A 19,722-nucleotide genomic window follows, 5' to 3' on the forward strand; every position below is an offset into this window, starting at 1 on the left:
AGGCCATTTAAAATAAACACAAAAAGACGCTGCCCCTCTCTTCGAGAAAAAATTTTGAAACGAAGTGCTCATTGTGATAGGAAGTGCCCAAAGTGATAGAGCAAGGTAACAAACGATGCTGTGCCAGTTTAAATTGTAATCGCTCACTTACTCATCGACTTAACAAGAGTGGTGTAGCAAGCATATGCAGTCATGTAGAGACTTTTCGAGATGCCAGAGGAAAGTCGTCAATTTCAAGATTGCCATCTCGTAGAGGCATACATAATTTCAGTTTCGGCATGTTTTGAAGGTTTAGTGTACACAAAGCATGCCTTACTACCAGCTCTTCATGCAGCGATGATTAAACCAAAGAGAACTCAGCCAATGGAAAAACAAATCTTCATTTCAAGGAATCAGGCAACAATGTCACTGGTTATGATGGGGTTGAATGGAAGCACTATGCAGTTTGTAGAAATTCTTGGTAGAAAATGACACCTGCAGGTCAAGAAACTTGAGCTGTTTATAAACTGGCAATGCTTTTACAGTCCTTATTATTTATTTTTAGTGCTGCCAATGCACCGCAAATGTGCTAAAAAACGGCCTGCTCTTTAATGACAGCATTTCTTAACAAGCGTGGCAGAAGTTTCTCAAGCATGGACGCTAAGCAATGCTTTTACAGTCCTTATTATTTATTTTGAGTGCTGCCAATGCACCGCAAATGTGCTAAAAAACGGCCTGCTCTTTAATGACAGCATTTCTTAACAAGCGTGGCAGAAGTTTCTCAAGCACGGACGCTAAGCAATGCTTGCAGAAATACACAACTGAAGTGATATTGGCTTACCTCGGCCTTGTCTGGCATTGTGCTCACATCAAACTCCTGGACGTGTCTGACAATGCCATCGTCGTCTCGAAAACCACACAATCCTTTTGGTACGCCTCCAAGACGCGACTCGGCCCACCAGGAGAGCAGCTTGTGCCTACAAAACAAGGACAAATGTAAACAGTCAAGTTTATTGACGGTTACATGTAATATTTATTTCTCACGGTACACAGGCTAATATATATGTTAACTAAACAAAACGTATCAGTACTGAAATTAAGGATTCACTGCCAAACTACAACTATCTGAATACGAACTCGATTTGATCGATAATGGCGGAACATTTATCGATTACATGCAGTTTCATCACATGATGCACAAAAAGTGCTTGGGGAAGTGGAAGGTAGGTCAGAGGTCGACATCAAGCATTCTTTAGTTTATCACATCAAGTAGAATCTCCCGCGTCTTCCCCACAAAATAGCATTACGTATTTATCTATTTCTCACACTCTATAGATGTAGTAGTAAAGGCCAGAGTTGATTAGCTTTCCTCTATATGCTGGTATTTCTCCCAGTCTCTGGTAACACATAACCACCTGAGACCTATGAAATGCGCTCGTGAAATCATAGGTGTTCACTAGTGTTAGTGTATTCGAGCTTGTGACTGAGCCCGTTACGGCCCCCACACATATCGATTTCCGTCCTTTTTGTTTAGGTATGAACTACATCACAACAATGATAATGGCAGGAGACCCTATTCTTTTGGTCTACAATGCCTGGTGGTAGCACTGGTACATCGTCCTTCGTGTTCTCTGGTTTACTCATCGCGTGAGCCTTTAGTTTTGTTGCGCTGCCGAGTAGTATCTCGAAAGAAACACGTAGAAAAGCACAAAGTTGAGATCTGTTGTGCCAGATCCGAGCTGCTCATATGAAAACTGTCTTTTTCGATGTAGTCATTCAAATATTTTTTAATAAATACCATGACAGTCAATTTAACCTTTTTTTTAGAAAACTCATGCTGTATTATTTCAGCAACGTAAATCTTAGTACAAACATGAACTATGGAGTTCGTGCATTTTATTTTTTTAAACACACCTTCTGAATATTTGAAAGAAAAATACGAGATTAGTTTTTTGCCACATCTGTTTGAGAGACAATGAAGAGTGTCACTCGCAGTTCCTGCTGCTACTGAATGAGAGTGATGCGCAGTCATATTTATAGAATTGGAAGTCACGTTCGCTTTTGCAGAAGAACAGGTGTATTCTCATGAGTCAACAGTCGAAAAAACACGTCTTACGGCATTCAGCAGCTCTATCATGCTCGCACAGTTCTTTGATTCATGCCATCTACGTCAGCATAGTATTTCTAATCAAAGTGGATGATTGGGTCAGTTGGTGATTCATGATTAGTGGATACTGCCGAGTAGAGCACACAGACAAATAACAGATGGGGACAAGCACAGACCATCAACTTAAGGCTTATTTTTCGCATACTACATATACGAGTTGAAAACAGTAAGAGCAAAATAAAAACAAGAACAGTTAACGATCAACAAACAAAAAAGATTATACACTCAAGGAACAACCCAGGTGAAAATTTCCAGCTGGTTTTCGGATGGGAGATGCTGGTTTCTGGTGGAACCTGCAACTAACTTGCTGGTTTCATGCTGGTTGTATTGGTTCCAGCAGTGGTTGCATTGGTTCCACCTACCTAATACAAATTCTGCACAATAGAAAAATTGTGTTATTTATTTATAGGTAAAAGTTAACAAAATAGTAGTCCTATAAAACATATAAATTATTATGACGAATTAGCCCCGTAGTTTAGCACAGAACACAGGTTGCGCCCTTGTCGTGACTTGTCTGTCTTTTCATTTTTGTGTTTTATGTGTTAGTTACAACTTTCCTCTCAAATCTGTGTGATATTAACATGTAATAGTTTATTCTCAAGTCAGTTTTACCTGTAAAAAGTGTAACAAGTTTTTTTCCGCGTGTGGTGGAAGATTGGAACAAGCTTGATGGCGCATTGCGTAGACTGAACACTGTAGAGTTCGGGAAAAATTTTATGTGTTAGTCACATAAATTTGTATCCACTATTGTTTGTTTCTCTGCTTTTGTTGATTTTTCTGTACCTGCACCTGCAATGTCCCAGGCATGGGACAGCAGTACTTGTAAATAAATAAATAAATAAATAAATAAACAAGTGAACACCAGCCTAGTTGAGCTGTTCTCGGTGCTGTGCAATATGGTGTCTCGATTTCGTGAGTGCAGATTGAGGCCCAGCGTGTTTCTCAGCCCTCCACCTCCTGTGCAAGTAAGTTGCGTTATTATTTCAAATATAAGTAAAGCATGCATATGCCGAATGTTCTTGTGCTTTATTAAGCTCACTGTCATTGTACATTGGTGTTTGCAATGTTAATGAATGCACGTATGCAAGCCGGTTAGTGTAAGCCATGTTTCTTTGTCTCCGTGTAAGGATCTATTAAGAAAGTTCTTAATTTTAGTTTGCTGAGTAAACTAATGGGGTTGTAGAGATGTAAAAGTTAATTCGCTTGATATGTATATCCTCACGCGCACTGCTTCCCGCGGTGTTAAGTAGCATTTTTTAAAGATTGATATCTGCATTTGCGATCTGCACGGAGAACAAAATCTTTTATTTTGTTAAAGATTGCCTTCATCATTTGGCTGCCCTCCACAACACAGACATCTGGGGTGTGGATCAAGGTCCCTTTTGGATTTCCACCCAGAACGATTCGAAATATAGAGCATGAGCCAAAGCTGGCAGATAACCCTTTTGTAGTGTAAGTACATTTTTTGGAAATAAAGATAATTGATCAACGATTGTATGTTATGTGCATATTTAACGCACTTTTGAAAAGCAGCACCTTCAGAACTACATGATCTTGGGAGGAACCAACTTATTATACTCATTGGTACCACTGTAACTCGTATTATTAACTCGTATTACTAAGTATTACACAAGTGGAAAGCGACGATTCTTCAGCTGTGATGGTTACTAACTTCCAGTTAGAAACAGGTCAGATTTCGGTCAGATTTCGCTGGTCTAATTGAGCTGTATTAAAGCTTGCAGCTGATAGTATAGAGCTCGAATTAGGCTTATTGCCAGCTTTGCCTGCTCAGCTCCACGTCTGCGAGTTACAAGTTGGCCGTCTGCCTGCAGAACTGTGCTGGAAACACCAGCTAGTGGTTTTATCAGCTGCTGGTTCCATCACCTACTCAGAATGCACTAATAAACCAGCACTGCTGGATCCAATAGCCAACCAGAAGGAAATTTTCACCTGGGAAGGCAGACGATTAGATTCATTGCTCATGTGCACTATTTTCCAGCCAACTTTTCATTTTTCCTTTTCTCATTTTAATTATATGTATGTGGTATATATATGTGAAAATTAAGTGTTCAGTTGACAGACTGCGCATCTCCCCGTCTACTTATCGTCCGTGTTCTCTACCACAAAGTATACATTGATTATGACTCATGTCTACTCGGGTCGAATGAAAGCTACTGCTACTAACAAGCTAAAGCGGAGTTGACGCTATCTGTCTGTCTGTCTGCCTGTCTGTCTGTCTGTCTGTCTGTCTGTCTGTCTGTCTGTCCGTCCGTCCGTCCGTCCGTCCGTCCGTCTGTCTGTCTAGCTGTCTGTCTGTCTGTCTGTCTGTCTGTCTGTCCGTTCATCCGCCTGTTTGTCTAAAGGTGCCTATATTGAAGCCCATCCTAAAAAACGATATATGTGAAAAGATCTATTTCACGTTCGGAGGCTCTCTGAAGGCGAAACCGATAAAAACAAAAAGAGCAAACTCAACAGCAAAAGTTGCCAACTGTTCGAGATGAACCAACTCCCATGCAGGAATATGTTATTTTATGAAATTCAAGCTAATTTGAAGTATTCTGCATTTGCTTCCCCGTATATTCATAAAGCTATCTTATAAGACAGTGAAACGCGAGTTGGTTTACAAAAGCTGGAGATGCTAACAGCTACTGCAACCTGTCAACTTTTAAAAAGAGCTGACAGGTTTAGGGCAGTGTGGAGTGGACAAGCACCTATATTTAAACAATCCCAAATAGATTAGTGTCTGTTGTAACCGCATATATTTCAACCATTTCTTGCCGAGCCAGTGTCCATCTTTAGTTTTATCTTCGCACTAAGTTTCACAAGTAGATAGTAATAATAATAATAGGTAGTTAGAGTGATGGAAGCAACATTTTGCTTTTTGGAGCAGATTCTGGAGGAAAAAAGGGTGCTTTGAATCAGGCTCAAGTGTCTTAGCAGCAGAAAAAAATGCTACAGCTTAGGGTTGCTATTGGTATTTTCGGAGCAGTTGTATGTTCCTAATGACTCCAGAAGTCTAAAACATCACTTAATCATCAATTCAATGCTTATATTTATTATTAAATGTTCCATATGCTAGTATACAGCTAGTATACAAGCAGTATAGTTGGCATAAATCAAGGGCGGGAGAAACGGTTCAGGAGACTTCGGACTTTACTTGTATTCAGGCTGGGGAGGACACCCCTTGCAAGGGTCACACTGGAGATTTAGCTTTAGCACGTGACATAATTGACTCGACAGTTAAGTATAGCACAATTAACTTTTTAAAAGACTTTTTATCTTCTGCTGCGTACCTGTGTTAAATGCCCTTCAGCTGTGTGAACAGCTGTGTGACCCCATGCCCGTTTTTTTAGTTTTCTTTGAAAGCCCGATTTAATGTTTATATAAATAAATATACAAGCCATATTAAAGATACGAATTGGACACCATGGCCTGATATGTGTCACCCCTTGAGATGTTTCTCGATTTATGCCACTGAGTAGCTTACTAGGATGATATTGTATACAGCTTGCTTTTCGTTTCACTTAGGCTCACACGATGGCTCCTTGTTTCAACTTCATTCTCTTTCGTTTGCCAACACCATTTTGGAGCAGGTTTAGAGCAGTTACTATGCAAATATTGCACTTTGAAGCAGCATGGAGCACCACTTTCATCACTGCAGTTAAAGTTTAGAGGACTTAGCAAAATAGCGTGATCTAAATGCACATGAGTCGTACGCTAAATGACACGTAGCCTTAAAGGTGCGCCCACCATATTTTATATAAAGCATTAACAACTTTTGTTGGTTGACGTAGTACAGGACAATGGTTTTGAGTGCCCCTCAAGTAACCACGGATATCCGGTAGGCAGACGACGGGACATACGTTTCGGATATTCCAAACATTCATCAGATGTCGACGGATGTACACAGTAAGTATGATGGACATACATTAGATGTACAAAGGTAACAAGTTTGCACGCTCGCTCGTCATCCATCTAGGACAGCCAACACAAACGTTGACAGGCCGTTCAAGAATATATATACATATACACACATCAATGCCATCTGACTGTGGGATGTTCGTGTATAGTGACACTACAATTATTGTCACCTAGATACTATTGTTAGGAACATCGTTGACAGGCCGTTCATGAATATATATACATATACACACATCAATGCCATCTGACTGTGGGATGTTCGTGTATAGTGACACTACATCCATTGTCACCAAGATACTATTGTTAGGAACGTCGAGTCTGGTGATTTCACGAAGAAAGTGGTTGGTGTCCAAGCGTCACAAGCTAGAGCAAGGTGGGATAACTGGGACAATTACTACACATGCACTTATACCGGCGACACCAATAGATATCAACTGGGATGTTGAAACCGCGCCTCCGAGTGTAATTAATCTTTCTTCAGCACAGCTATCTGCGACTGAAATCAGACTACTTTCAAAACGCCTCATGTTCTGTCTGGCTAGTGGGAAAGTTACTGAATTGCAGTTGTATCAGGATTTGGTTTACTTTGCCAGAAATATGCACCTACAGGAGTACTTCCATGACCATGAACTGAGTCTAAAAGCGTTCCCTGGTTCTTCAGCAAAAACTTGATCACTAGCTGAGCAGCGGGACAGACACCTAGACATGTATATATCTACAGTACAAAAAGACATCATATCAGCTTGATCAAAAACAAGGCGCTATAGAAACAATCTCTCCTCAGAAGAGCGTAAGTCACTGGAGCTACTAAGCCGTCGAGCGGATTTGGTAATGAAGCCTGCGGATAAGGGTGGTGCGATAGTAATGTTAGATAAAACTGAGTACCTGAGAGAAGGCTCTCGGCAACTCGAGGACAAGAACTTCTATGCTGAACTTGAAGACGACCGCACTCAATCATTCGAGTCAGAAATAATCCATGAGCTTAATCCGCTTCGTAAGAACGGAAAAGTCATGGTTGATATGTTCATGGCAATGCAATCAACTCAGCCTGCTCCAGGCCGCTTTTACTTGTTCTCTAAAATACACAAAGCCAACCAACCTCGTCATCCTATTGTTTCAAGCAACGACACAGTAACAGAAAAATTGTCAATTGCACTAGACTTCATCCTTAAGAATATTGTTCCAACTATCCCTTCATACAATAAAAAAACACTAACCACTTTCTCCGTCAAATCACCAGACTCGAGGTTCCTAACGATAGTATCCTTGTGACAATAGATGTAGGGTCACTATACACGAACATCCCACAGTTAGATGGCATTGATGCATCAGTCGCAGCTTTCAAGAAGGCCAGTGTGTCTGTGTACTTAGATGAGGACATGCTGTCATGTTTTCTGCGGTTGGTACTCAGCCACAATAACTTTGAGTTCGATAATAAGGACTTTCTCCAGATAAACGGCACATATATGTGTACAAAGATGGCTCCTAGTTAAGCAAATATTTTTATGGCATTCATTGAAGAACCCTTTCTTGCAAGCAGGTCATTGAATGAAGCCTCTCGTCTACAAAAGATTCTTGTAGGATATATTCATGATTTGGCATCACGGAAAGGAATGTCTGCTGTCATTCATAGATGACTTAAATTCAACTCACTCATCAATCTCGTTTACACACACCTACTCCAAATCAACTATAAACTTTCTCGATGTTACTGGTCAAATGATGGAGAAACAAATTTGCACGAACCTATACAAAAAACGAACGGATCGCCATCAGTATCTTCATTTTAAGAGTAGCCATCCGCATCACTGCAAGACAGCCATCCCATACTCGCAAGCACACCAATACCACCGAATCAGTTCAGACGTGTTAGATTTCTAAGGTCATGTCAATGACCTTAAAATGGCTCTTGTGGCTGTTGCGAATGGGGTCTACCCGGTCTCTTGTGGTAGCGTGGTGTAACCCGGTGGAGGAAATGAACGCTGACAAAAAGAGAATACGAAAAATAAACAGGTTTATGGCACTATTTACACTTATTTACAGCAAAGAAAGGTTAGGGGTTTCACAAAACACGAGCATGGTGGTTGAACTGGTACACAGTTCAGAGCTCCGTCCAGCACTCTGTGGCGTCGTTTTAAGCCCTGTTGGGCTCCTCCTCTCTGACTGGAACACCAATCACACACACACAACAGGTGAGGAGAACGAGCATGCACGGCCCACGAGAACGTCCAATATTGAGTCGTGATCATTGCACTGCAAGGTGGCGCCTGCGGGGCTCTTCCTCGTTGTGTGTGTGTCGCTAGTCGAGAGGTCCCACGCTAATGACAGCATACATCAAAGGGTCCGCCAATCTGTTCGCTCAATTACCGGGGCGATTTGCGGCGGCCGCCACGATCTCTTCCAAGGAATTAAGATCCTGTCTTTGTTGTCCTTTCTCGAGTAGTTTACGGCGTCGTGACGACACGACGTCTCACCCTCCGGCCAGCAGGGACATTGCCTGGCGGGCATAGGCAGCCGGCCGGTCGGCTACTTGATTGAGGATTAAAAGACCGCCGCTCCCCGTCAGCTCTGGCGCCGGTCACAACAGCTTCCCCTCGCCAGATGAGTCGCTGAGGGCATCAGTCACCACTGCTGCTCGAAGGTACGATGAAAGGGTCTATAGTTGAAAGTCGGGAACTCGCCTTCCCTTGCCGCATGGTCTGGGGGATTGCCGAAATCTTCGACAGCGTCTGGCAGACTAGGTGCCGAACTGATTCAGAGCCTCACCAGTAGACTGAATTACGCACATTGGCGTCTGCCCAGATGAATTGCCGGGCTCATTCTAACAGCTCCTTTACTGCCCGGAAAATCTCAGCTGGCCAGCGCTCCCAATTGCTGGGCACGAAGAGAATGGCTGGTGACGAGGACGATGGCCTGGTTTTGACCCTCCAGCTGCGAACTCGTAAACAACTCCCAAACCAGCTCACAATGATCGACAACAGCAAGGCGAACCACACAACACAATACCATGCTGCAGTCAAGCACATTGGACCCGCTCAAAACCCTCCAGGCTTCTCAAGAAACACAAACAAAAGAAAAACCTGTACGCTAAAATTTTGAGACAATTTGGTGCCGCCAAAGTTACAACAATCGTGGACGTGGAGATGCTTACCAAAGATGGAACAAATTGCCATGCGAGAAAAGCACACAAAGGCAAATACAATTTGGCCCTATATAACCATGATTATGCTCTTTCAAAACTAGCTTCCTATCATCAATCTCACTCATAACAGAGCAGCATCTTCCGCAGCTCTCACATTCGGTTGATCTGCGAACCTGCTGCGCTCTTCACACGTGCTAGTCTTCTCTAATGCTCTGGACTGCATCTCACTCATTGGATCATCGCACCTCTCCTTTGCTACAGTTGCGGATGGCTGAAACTTCCGCCGCATTGCTTAAATTTTACCTTCCATAAGTTTAAAATCCAAGTTGCATGCTTGATCACACTCTTTTCTATCCCTTCTTTCCTTTTCCTCTCTTTCCTTTTCCTCTCTTTCTTTCTCCTTTTTCTTTCCATACTTTCCGTTTCTTCTTTTTCTCGTTTTTTATTTCGTTTCTCCAACCTTTTCAAAGCTTTTAACGCGTATTCAATATCCTTCTCACTGTCGTTTTGCAAAATTAGCTCTAAAATTTGTGACCTTCTCATTCCTTCCTTAATCTTAATGCCCAGGTCATTACATAAATACAAAAGTTCATCTTTTAGCAGTGCGTATACCTCCATGATTGCCATTTGTCTTTGGTCTTGCCTCTCTCACAAATGTAGGTGATCCCTAAAACACACTCAGAACTCAGACTAGGTGATCTTCCTAACTTCAAATCAAGCAATCCAGTTTATACTAAACTCACACAATGAAACCTGGACAGTTAAAGCAAGGACCAAGCACTCACCTCAACACAGCACCATGTCGCGAGGTTCGTCACACCGCTGCCAACCAGTTGTTGCGAATGGGAGTCTACCCGGTATCTTGTGGTGTAACCGGGTAGAGGAAACGAACGCTGACAAAAGAGGATACGAAAAACTAACAGGTTTATTACACTATTCACACATACTTACAGCAAAGAAAGGTTAGGGGTTTCAGAAATTACGAGGGTGGTGGTTGAACTGGTACATAGTTCAGAGCATCCTCCAGCCCTCTGCGGCGTCGTTTTAAGCCCTGTTGGGCTTCTCCTTTCCGAGTGGAACACCAATCACACATAAAACAGGTCAGGGGAACGAGCATGCACGGCCCACGTGAACGTCCAATATTGAGTCGTGATCACTGCACTGCAAGGTGGCACCTGCGAGGCTCTTCTACATCGTGTGTGTGCTGCTAGTCGAGAGGTCCCAAGCTCCTGACAGCATACATCAAAGGGTCCATCGATCTGTTCGCTCAATTAGCAGGGCGATTTGCGGTGGCCGCCACGGTCTCTTCCAAGGAAGATGCTGTCTTTGTTTTCCACTCTCGAACGGTTTACGGCGTCGGGGCAACACGACATCTCACCCTCCGGTTAGCAGGGACAATGCCTGGTGGGTAGGCAGCCGGCCAGTCGGCTACTTGATTGAGGATTAAAAAAGCGCCGCTCCCCGTCAGCTGTGGCGCCGGTCACAACAGCTTCCCCCTCGCCAGATGAGTCGCCAAGAGCATCAGTCACCGCTGCTGCTCGAAGGGACGATGAAAGGGTCTGTAGTTGAAAGTCAGGAACTCGTCTTCGCTTGCTGCATAATCTGGGTAATTGCCAAAAACTTCGACAGCGTTTGGCAGACTGCCGCCAAAGGGGTTGAGAACCTCCCCAGTAGACCGGCTTACGCACAATGGAGTCTGCCCAGACGAATTGCCGGGCCATACGTAACATGGCAAAAGAGTACCCAGAGAGAATTATCGATGCTGCTATCAGCCGGGCGTGTAGTTTAGATAGGAACAAAATTTTGTCGGGCTCGAAACCACGCCATTCAAAAAACCAAAATAACCTTGTCGTGACACACTCGTCCACACTACCGCACCTCAATAATATCCTTTTAAAACATTTGAACATTACACAGCATAGTGCGCGTCTATCTTCAATTTTCACGGAGCCGCCGCGAGTGGTCTATCGCGGCGAAAAGAACACAAAAGACATTCTAGTTAGAGCTGAGACGACCGAATCTGAAAGCAGTTAATCGGGTTGTAAGACATGCGGGAAACCATGCTGCCAAGTCTGCAAAACGGATGACCAACACTTGTGTTGCCAAGGCTTCGTCCACAAAGTTAAGTACTCACTGAATTGTGACCGCCAGAACGTGGTATATATGCTGCATAGATATGTCTGTGGCCAGCAGTATATTGATCAGATTGGTACAACGATCAGACTACGTTTCAATAACCACAAAGCCCACGCCACACACTACAAAATCTTCCTTTTTCCAAGCATCTGAATTTGCCAGAACACTCATTCGATAAAATACACTCCACCCTCCTCCTGTCAGGCTTCCGCGGGACTCGTGAACGGGAACAAAGGGTCATCCACAAATGTCAAACATAAACAGATGGCATCAATGAAAGCATCAGCAACTTATAGTTCCTTAAGACTTGCAGAGGACAGATGGTACACGAATTGAGTCTGGCATAATAAATATATTATTCCTCGACATCCTCAAAGGAAGTGCCCAATAGTTATCAGGGGGAATGGACCAACCATTTTCCCATGCTCTGTTCGCATATGTATTTCTTTGCTTTATTACTGTTTTCATTTATTTTAATTTTTATTTATTTTTGTTACTATTTTTACTATATTTTATTATTTGTATTATTTTATTTTTTATTACTGTTTTGTCGCTTTGCATTTCCCTGAGTTTCCAGAGTTGTGTTTATATCTGTCCTACAATATCACTGCTTTCATTATCTCTTGTTATTATTTGTTCCATAATCACATTTCACATTTCTTTCTATTTTTGGCCATTCCATTTACTTATGTTTGCCTTATCTTTTGTAAGTGGAAGAACCCAACCAGTGCCAGCTGGTTTCAATCAAAAGCGCTTCGGGGAGTGGTACAAAAGGGCTGGATACATACACGCTGTCATATTAACATGTGCCTTCCAGCGAAAAATATAGCCTGTACTTTTCAAACGGCCTTGTGTGTTTTCACCATCTTTGCCCCGAAATCTACCGCCCTCCCTCCACACATATGGAACGTGTCAGTGTGGTCTCAGCAAAATACCTGGTTCCCCTTCTTTCCTAAATGACTACAGAAGGGGCCACATCGGGGGCTCTCTCTGCAGAGTCGCCCCTTTCGCTACAAGCAGTTTCCTGCCACTGAAGCTCACCAACAATGTCCCTCCACAACCTTCTAAGACGCGTCCCGGAAGCCACTCTATCCCCCCACTCTCTTTCTCCTTTCTCCCCCATTTCTTTTCTTTTTTTACATTTCTTTTTCTTTTTTTTTATTTTGGCTTTTTTTGGTTTGCTTCAGCAAATGAGGGGAGAATAACTGTTCGGCACAGCATATGTCAGCATCGTAAAACAACACTAATTTGTCGCTCTCTTCCATTTCCTTCTTGCACCACAATGTCGATACAGCATGTTCGCATAGCGTCGAACTTGTTCGCAAACCCTCACGAACACCAATCCACTGCTCGAAACCGTTGGAAATAAAACTAAGACAACCGTGAAGTGTTTTCTCTCTCTCTCTCTCTCTATATATATATATATATAGAGAGAGAGAGAGAGAGAGGAAACACTTCGCGGTTTTATATATATATATATATATATATATATATATATATATATATATATATATATATATATATATATATATATATATATATATATATATATATTGTGGGCATTTAGTATACGCATCCTCTTCACCGGTACATTATCATCATTATCATGTGTGGCTCATGCATCCCCATCGTTGTCGCGGAGCATCATCATCTTGGTCCGATCATCTCAGCTGTCGGCTGCCGGTTCTTCGGGCCTAATAAAGGTCTTCCAAACCAAGACTCCATACGTGGTGGAGCGTGCTGTTGGATCCCCCGCCATCCTCTCGACCACTCTACCCCCTGGAGCTACGTTCAGGTCGCCGCTTGGGCCAGGTGTCCGGAAATATGTCGCACCAAGAAGAGGTCGGTGCTGCAGCCGTTCCCACTCCGCCACCGCGTGCCGCGCCTTTTCACGTCATTAACAGCCTCCAGCGTGAGCCCCATCCCTTCGCTGGTATGCGCGGGGAAGATGTGGAGGAATGGCTCGACGATTTCGAACGGGTCGGCGCTGCTAACCGGTGGGATAACACCTACAAACTCGCTTACGTGTCATTCTACCTCACGGGTGTCGCGAAGACGTGGTTCCTCAACCACTTCATGGACATCCCCGACTGGTCAGCCTTCAAAGATCAGCTTCGCCATGTCTTTGGAACACCGGCTGTCCGTTCAGCTCTCGCAAGGAAAGCTCTTGCGACTCGGAAACAGCACATCGGGGAGTCGTATACATCCTACATCGAGGATGTCCTTTCACTTTGCCGCCGGGTTGACACCCCAATGACAGAGTCAGACAAGGTACGCCAGCTTCTTAAGGGCATTGGACCCGTCGCATTCAATGCCCTTGCAATCCAGAATCCGGCTACCGTTGCTGACGTTGCGACAACCTGTCAGCGCCTCGAAGAACTTGAGTCGATTCGCCTACAACCGGACAGTGACGCGGCCCGTATTACGACTGATCCAAACCTACGAGAAACGATAAGGGTGATAATACGCGAAGAATTAGAATCAATGGGATTCACACTACCATCAGTATCTACCATTCAGCCTTCTTCAACGTCATTGCGGGATGTCATCAGGGAAGAGCTCACGTCCATGACCCACATGGCCAACCTGCAGCCCATTGTCTCTCGTACTCTACCATCGTTCCCGCACACCGCCGCCGCACCACCAGGCACCGTCAGCTCGACGTCCCCGCCACGAACGTACGCGTCGGTTGCTGCCGCACCTCCCACAAGCTTTCCCACGAGCTTTTCATCACCACCGCGTGAGCCGTCACCTGTCCCTCTGACTTCTCTCTCTCCTGGTGCAGTTAGCGCAAGCTACTACACTCCTCATCGATCGACTCGGCCTACGTGCTATTAATTGCGGCTATCGTGGTCACATTGCACGCTTTTGCCGCAAGCGCCAGCAAGACGAGCGCCGAGGGTATGACATACGCGAACGGGACTATACCGCAGGAGCCTTGTACCAGGGTCGCCGCTATTCGTCACCGCCGCGTCGGTCTCCATCTCCGCCAGCATCGGGTGAACTGCGCAGTAGTCACCGATCAACCCGACGCCGTTCACCGTCGCCTTACCGTCGCTCTTCTTCTCCTCTTCAGCCCGCTTCCCTTACTTCTGATCGGCGTCCGGAAAACTAAGCGATGCAGTTTTTGGAGGACAAACTGCATTCCAACACAAGACTCCAATTCCTCCAGCACGCCCCTACAATATGATTGCGGTCACAGTTGAGGGAGTGGACGTTGATGCTTTGGTGGACACTGGGGCTGCGTTTTCTGTTATTCGTGCTGATTTGTGTGCCCGTCTTCGAAAAGTCACGACGCCTTATGATGGACCGACACTGGTTACAGCCCAGGGAACAATGATTCGCCCTTCCGCTCTCTGTACTGCCCGTGTACTAATCGACGAAATTCTTCATCATATAGAATTTGCTGTGCTATCCCCGTGCTCCCATGAACTCATTTTAGGCTGGGACTTTCTTTCCTCTGCTTCTGCGGCTATTTGCTGTGCACAACGTGTCGTCCATCTTACTGACACGGACCACTTGCTCAACGACGAAACCTACAGGCCACTTCGACTCATCGCTGCAGTAGACATCGAGTTACCACCAAACGAACATCAATTAGTGACAGTTTTGTCCAACGACGTCGACTCTGGTGACATTTTGGTCACTCCGTCACCGTATTGCCTTAATAAAGGCATAGCTCTGGCATCAGGTGTGGCTCGCTTCAACGATGGATCAGCTGTCCTCGCTGCTACGAACACCACACCAGATAAAATTTTACTGCCACGGGGCACTACTGTCGCCTGCGTTGCCGATCTGGAGCCTGTGTGCGTCGTGCCTCTTACCCCTACCTCCTCTAAAGGCCATCCTGGAGATCATGCTGCTTCCTCGGCCTTTACAGCAGCCGTCAGCAAGGACTTGACAGACTTGCAGAAGCAGCAGCTGCTTGATTTGTTGCAAAAGCATGCAAACTCTTTTGACGTTCATTCATCCAGCCTGGGTCAGACAACTGCTACAGCACATCGTATTCAGACCGACGGAACTTCCATTGTGCATCGTCGTCCGTACCGCGTCTCCCTAGCCGAACGAAAAATCATTGAGGAAAACGTAGACGATATGCTGCAACGGGAGATAATTCGACCCTCAACCAGTCCTTGGTCGTCTCCAGTGGTTTTGGTGCGTAAAAAAGACGGTTCCGTACGATTTTGCGTCGATTACCGAGCACTCAATAAGATCACTAGAAAGGACGTATACCCCATGCCACGCATCGACGACGCCCTAGATTCCTTACAGGGTGCTGAATACTTTTCGAGCCTCGACTTGCGTTCAGGCTATTGGCAAATCCCCATGCACGAAGATGATAAAGAAAAAACTGCGTTTGCAACGCCGGACGGCCTATACGAATTCAATGTTATGCCGTTCGGTCTATGCAATGCGCCCGCAACTTTTGAGCGCATGATTGACACCGTGCTGCGTGGCCTGAAATGGAAGACTTGCCTATGTTACCTCGATGACATTGTTGTCTTTTCATCGACGTTTTCTCAACATCTGCAACGCTTGGACGAGGTCCTGACTTGTCTTGCGGGCGCTGGTCTTCAAATTAACACCAAAAAGTGCCATTTCGCCAGCAGATCTATCAAGGTACTCGGTCATATTGTGAGCAAGGACGGAATTCGCCCAGACCCTGATAAAACTGCTGCAGTCCTTCGCTTCCCTCGCCCTGACAAACCAAAAGATTTGCGAAGTTTCCTTGGTCTCGCCTCTTACTTTCGGCGATTCATACAAAACTTTGCCTCCATAGCCGCACCACTTCATAAGCTACTTGCTTCCGGTATGCCCTTTCAGTGGTCTCAGGAATGTGAATCAGCTTTCGACAGGTTGAAGAGTGCCCTCACGACCGACCCTGTACTTGCTCATTTTCACGATGATGCACCGACCTTCCTGCACACAGACGCTAGCGGCCGCGGTTTAGGAGCCGTGCTCCTGCAACGCGACAACTCTTCGCGAGAGCGAGTCGTTGCATACGCCAGCCGCGTCCTCTCCGCAGCCGAGAGGAACTACACGATCACCGAGCAGGAGTGCCTCGCCATCGTTTGGTCAGTACAGAAATTTCGTCCATACCTGCATGGCCGCCATTTCACCATTGTGACCGACCACCATGCTTTATGTTGGCTTTCGACACTCAAGAACTTGTCGGGACGCCTCGGACGCTGGATTCTACGCCTCCAAGAATATGATTTTGAGATCGTGTACAAGTGTGGCAGGAAGCATAGTGACGCCGATGCTCTTTCTCGCTGCCCACTACCAGCGACTCCACTCGGGGTTTCAGCCGTCAATTTGCACAACACGCCCTCGGAGTCCACGTCTACGGCGGTTTCCTCTCTCGCCTCTATGGACCAGCTGCCTTCGGACGACCCGCACGATTTTCCTTCTCGACAGTTGGCTGACCCATACTGTCGACGTATTATAGACTACCTCACTGGCAGTTCCCGTCCACCTAATGCAAGGCTCCGTCGCCAGCTCTCGCAATTTAAGCTGGACAACTCGGTGCTGTACCGCAAAATTTACCATCCTGACGGTCAGCGCTGGGTTCCCGTTCTACCCCGATCGCTTCGGTCCGAAGTCCTCAGGGCACTTCATGACCATCCGACTGCTGGTCACCTTGGTTACCATAAAACCTACGATCGCCTTCGAAGTCGGTTTTATTGGCCAGGCATTACCACTAGCGTAGCTCGGTACGTCGGGTCCTGCACTACCTGCCAATGTAGAAAACTACCAACATCTGCTCCCGCCGGTAAACTACAGCCTCTTCCGTGCCCAGCCACACCATTCGAAGTTGTAGGCGTCGATCTTTATGGCCCCCTCCCAGTCAGTGCTGCTGGAAACCGGTGGATAGTAACAGCCATTGACCATTTGACGCGCTACGCCGAGACGGCATCCGTTACTACAGGTTCAGCTTCTGAGATTGCCGATTTCATCCTCCGAGCCATTATACTGCGTCATGGTGCTCCACGTGTGTTGCTCAGTGACCGTGGAAGGGCCTTCCTTTCACAACTAGTGAACGAACTTCCTCAGGCCTCCGGCACAACTCACAAGACTGCCTCTAGTTATCATCCCCAGACTAACGGCCTCACTGAGCGATTCCACCGCACTCTTGCAGACATGATCGCCGCCTATATTCAACCAGACCACAAAAACTGGGACGTTGTTCTCCCATTCGTCACTTTCGCCTACAATACGGCCATTCAGCGAACAACCGGCTACTCGCCATTTTACCTAGTTTATGGACGCTCCCCTACTACTTTCCTGGACGTCTCCTTCTTTACCTGCCAAGTGAATTCATCTCCATCCTCTTCAGAGGAATACGTTTCACGACTCGCACAGTGCCGCCAACGAGCTCGTATAAACACTGAAGCCCGCCAGGAAGACAGAAAGCTAGTTTATGATGAATCGCATCGTGATGTATTCTTCCAACCTGGAGACGAAGTGCTCCTTTTGACGCCTGTTCGCACACCTGGTTTGTGCGACAAATTTCAGCCTCGGTTTATTGGACCGTACACAGTTCTTGAACAGACTTCACCAGTGAATTATCGCGTGACGCCACTTGTAGCCCCAGCAGATCGCCGTTATCGAACTACAGAGGTCGTCCATGTCTCCCGTATGAAGCCCTTCATGCGACGTTCTTTGTCCCCTTGACTTGCCGCGGCCAGGCTGGCCGCTTTCACGTGGGGGGAATTGATGTGGGCATTTAGTATACGCATCCTCTTCACCGGTACATTATCATCATTATCATGTGTGGCTCATGCATCCCCATCGTTGTCGCGGAGCATCATCATCTTGGTCCGATCATCTCAGCTGTCGGCTGCCGGTTCTTCGGGCCTAATAAAGGTCTTCCAAACCAAGACTCCATAATATATATATATATATATAGATATATATAGATATATATATATATGTATACCGTATTTACTCGCATAATAGTCGCACTTTTTTTTTTCAGAAAATCCGGCTCGAAGTTAGGGATGCGCCAATTACGCGGGGTAAAATTTTCGAAAACTTTTTCAACTCAGTTCTCGCGCTTTAAATCTGCACACTTGTCAAGTAAAAGGCGACTTTATCGTTTACCAAATAATTCAGCATAAAACAAACATACCTACGTACCTTTTAATGAACAAGCGAGAGCCGTCAACTGCACACACACACGTAAAAAAAATTTATTTACACAAAAGTCGTAGCTGTTCCTTCTTTTCCCTATTCGGAGTCCGAGTCGAAGATCACACATTCATCCTCGCCGAGCGGGGATTCGTTTTCGGTGTCCGAATCATCCGCACCCCACAACATGTCATCCTCACTCGCATCCAGTGTGTTTGAGATACCCGTCTTCTTGAAGCTTTTCCTGACGACTTTGTCGGAGATCGCCTGCCACGCTTCCACAATCCAAGCGCACAGCATTTCCACAGGCGGCCTCTTAATCTTACCACCTGGAGTCAGCTGATGTTGTCCTCCAGCCATCCAGGTGGTGTACAGCCTTCGAACATTGTCCTTGAAAGGTTTATTCAAGGACACGTCCAAAGGCTGCAGTATCGATGTGAGGCCGCCCGGAATCACTGCCAGATCTATGCGCAGCTCCTTTAGCTCATCTCGTACGCGGTCTACTAGGTGCCCATGAAAACTGTCCAGGACAAGCATGGACGGCAACAACAGACCACCCGGCCGCCGACCCCAGACTGTTTTCACCCAATCCACCATGAGTTCCACACTCATCCAGCCTTTTTCCTGGACTCTGACGTAGATGCCTGGAGGGAATTTTGCCTTTGGGAGCGTCTTACGTTTAAAAATAACGTAAAGCGGTAGCTTACGCCTATTCGCTGTCACCGCCAGCATTACGGTGCATCGTTGTTTATCAGCGCCAGACGTTCTGACGATGACGCTCCGTGCACCTTTCTCCTCCACTGTCGTGTTCCACGGCATATCAAAGCAAAGTAGGGTCTGATCGGCGTTGCCGATCTGGGACAAAATGAAGTCTTTCTGCTGTCGGAGCTTTATAACAAAACTGTGGAAGTCCACCACTTTGTCCTCATATGCTGCGGGCAAGCGCTGGCACAAGGTGGTCCGCCTTCGTATTGCGAGGCCACGGCGCCGCATTAAACGAGTTGTCCATCCGGAGCTGGCTTTGAACTCTTTTGCTTCGATGCCCTGCACTCGGGCTATTCTGCGCGCCTCAGTCTGCACAATATCCAACGACACAGCACAGCCGTCTTGTCGTAGCTCCCGTATATGCCGGACCAGTTGCTCTTCGACGTTCGGATACCTGCCGGTCTTGGCACCGCGGAAAGCTCGTTGTGTCTTCTTCGTCGCCTTAAGTTTTTCTTCTTGGTCCCTCCAGTACTGAATACTG

The 19,722-nt window shown here is 45.9% G+C and overlaps 1 protein-coding gene across 1 annotated transcript in view; it reads right to left on the reverse strand.

Moving 5' to 3' along the window:
- The window catches only part of LOC119185271 (decapping and exoribonuclease protein-like), a 175,452-nt gene that overhangs the window by 8,671 nt on the left and 147,059 nt on the right, over positions 1–19,722 (reverse strand). Inside the window, exon 4 of the mRNA XM_075884090.1 lies at positions 821–956. Within this exon, the coding sequence (XP_075740205.1) occupies positions 821–956 (136 nt within the window). The remainder of the gene's footprint in view (positions 1–820; positions 957–19,722) is intronic.

The sequence above is a fragment of the Rhipicephalus microplus genome, unplaced genomic scaffold (genome assembly GCF_043290135.1).
Source record: "Rhipicephalus microplus isolate Deutch F79 unplaced genomic scaffold, USDA_Rmic scaffold_23, whole genome shotgun sequence".
NCBI lineage: Eukaryota > Metazoa > Arthropoda > Arachnida > Ixodida > Ixodidae > Rhipicephalus > Rhipicephalus microplus.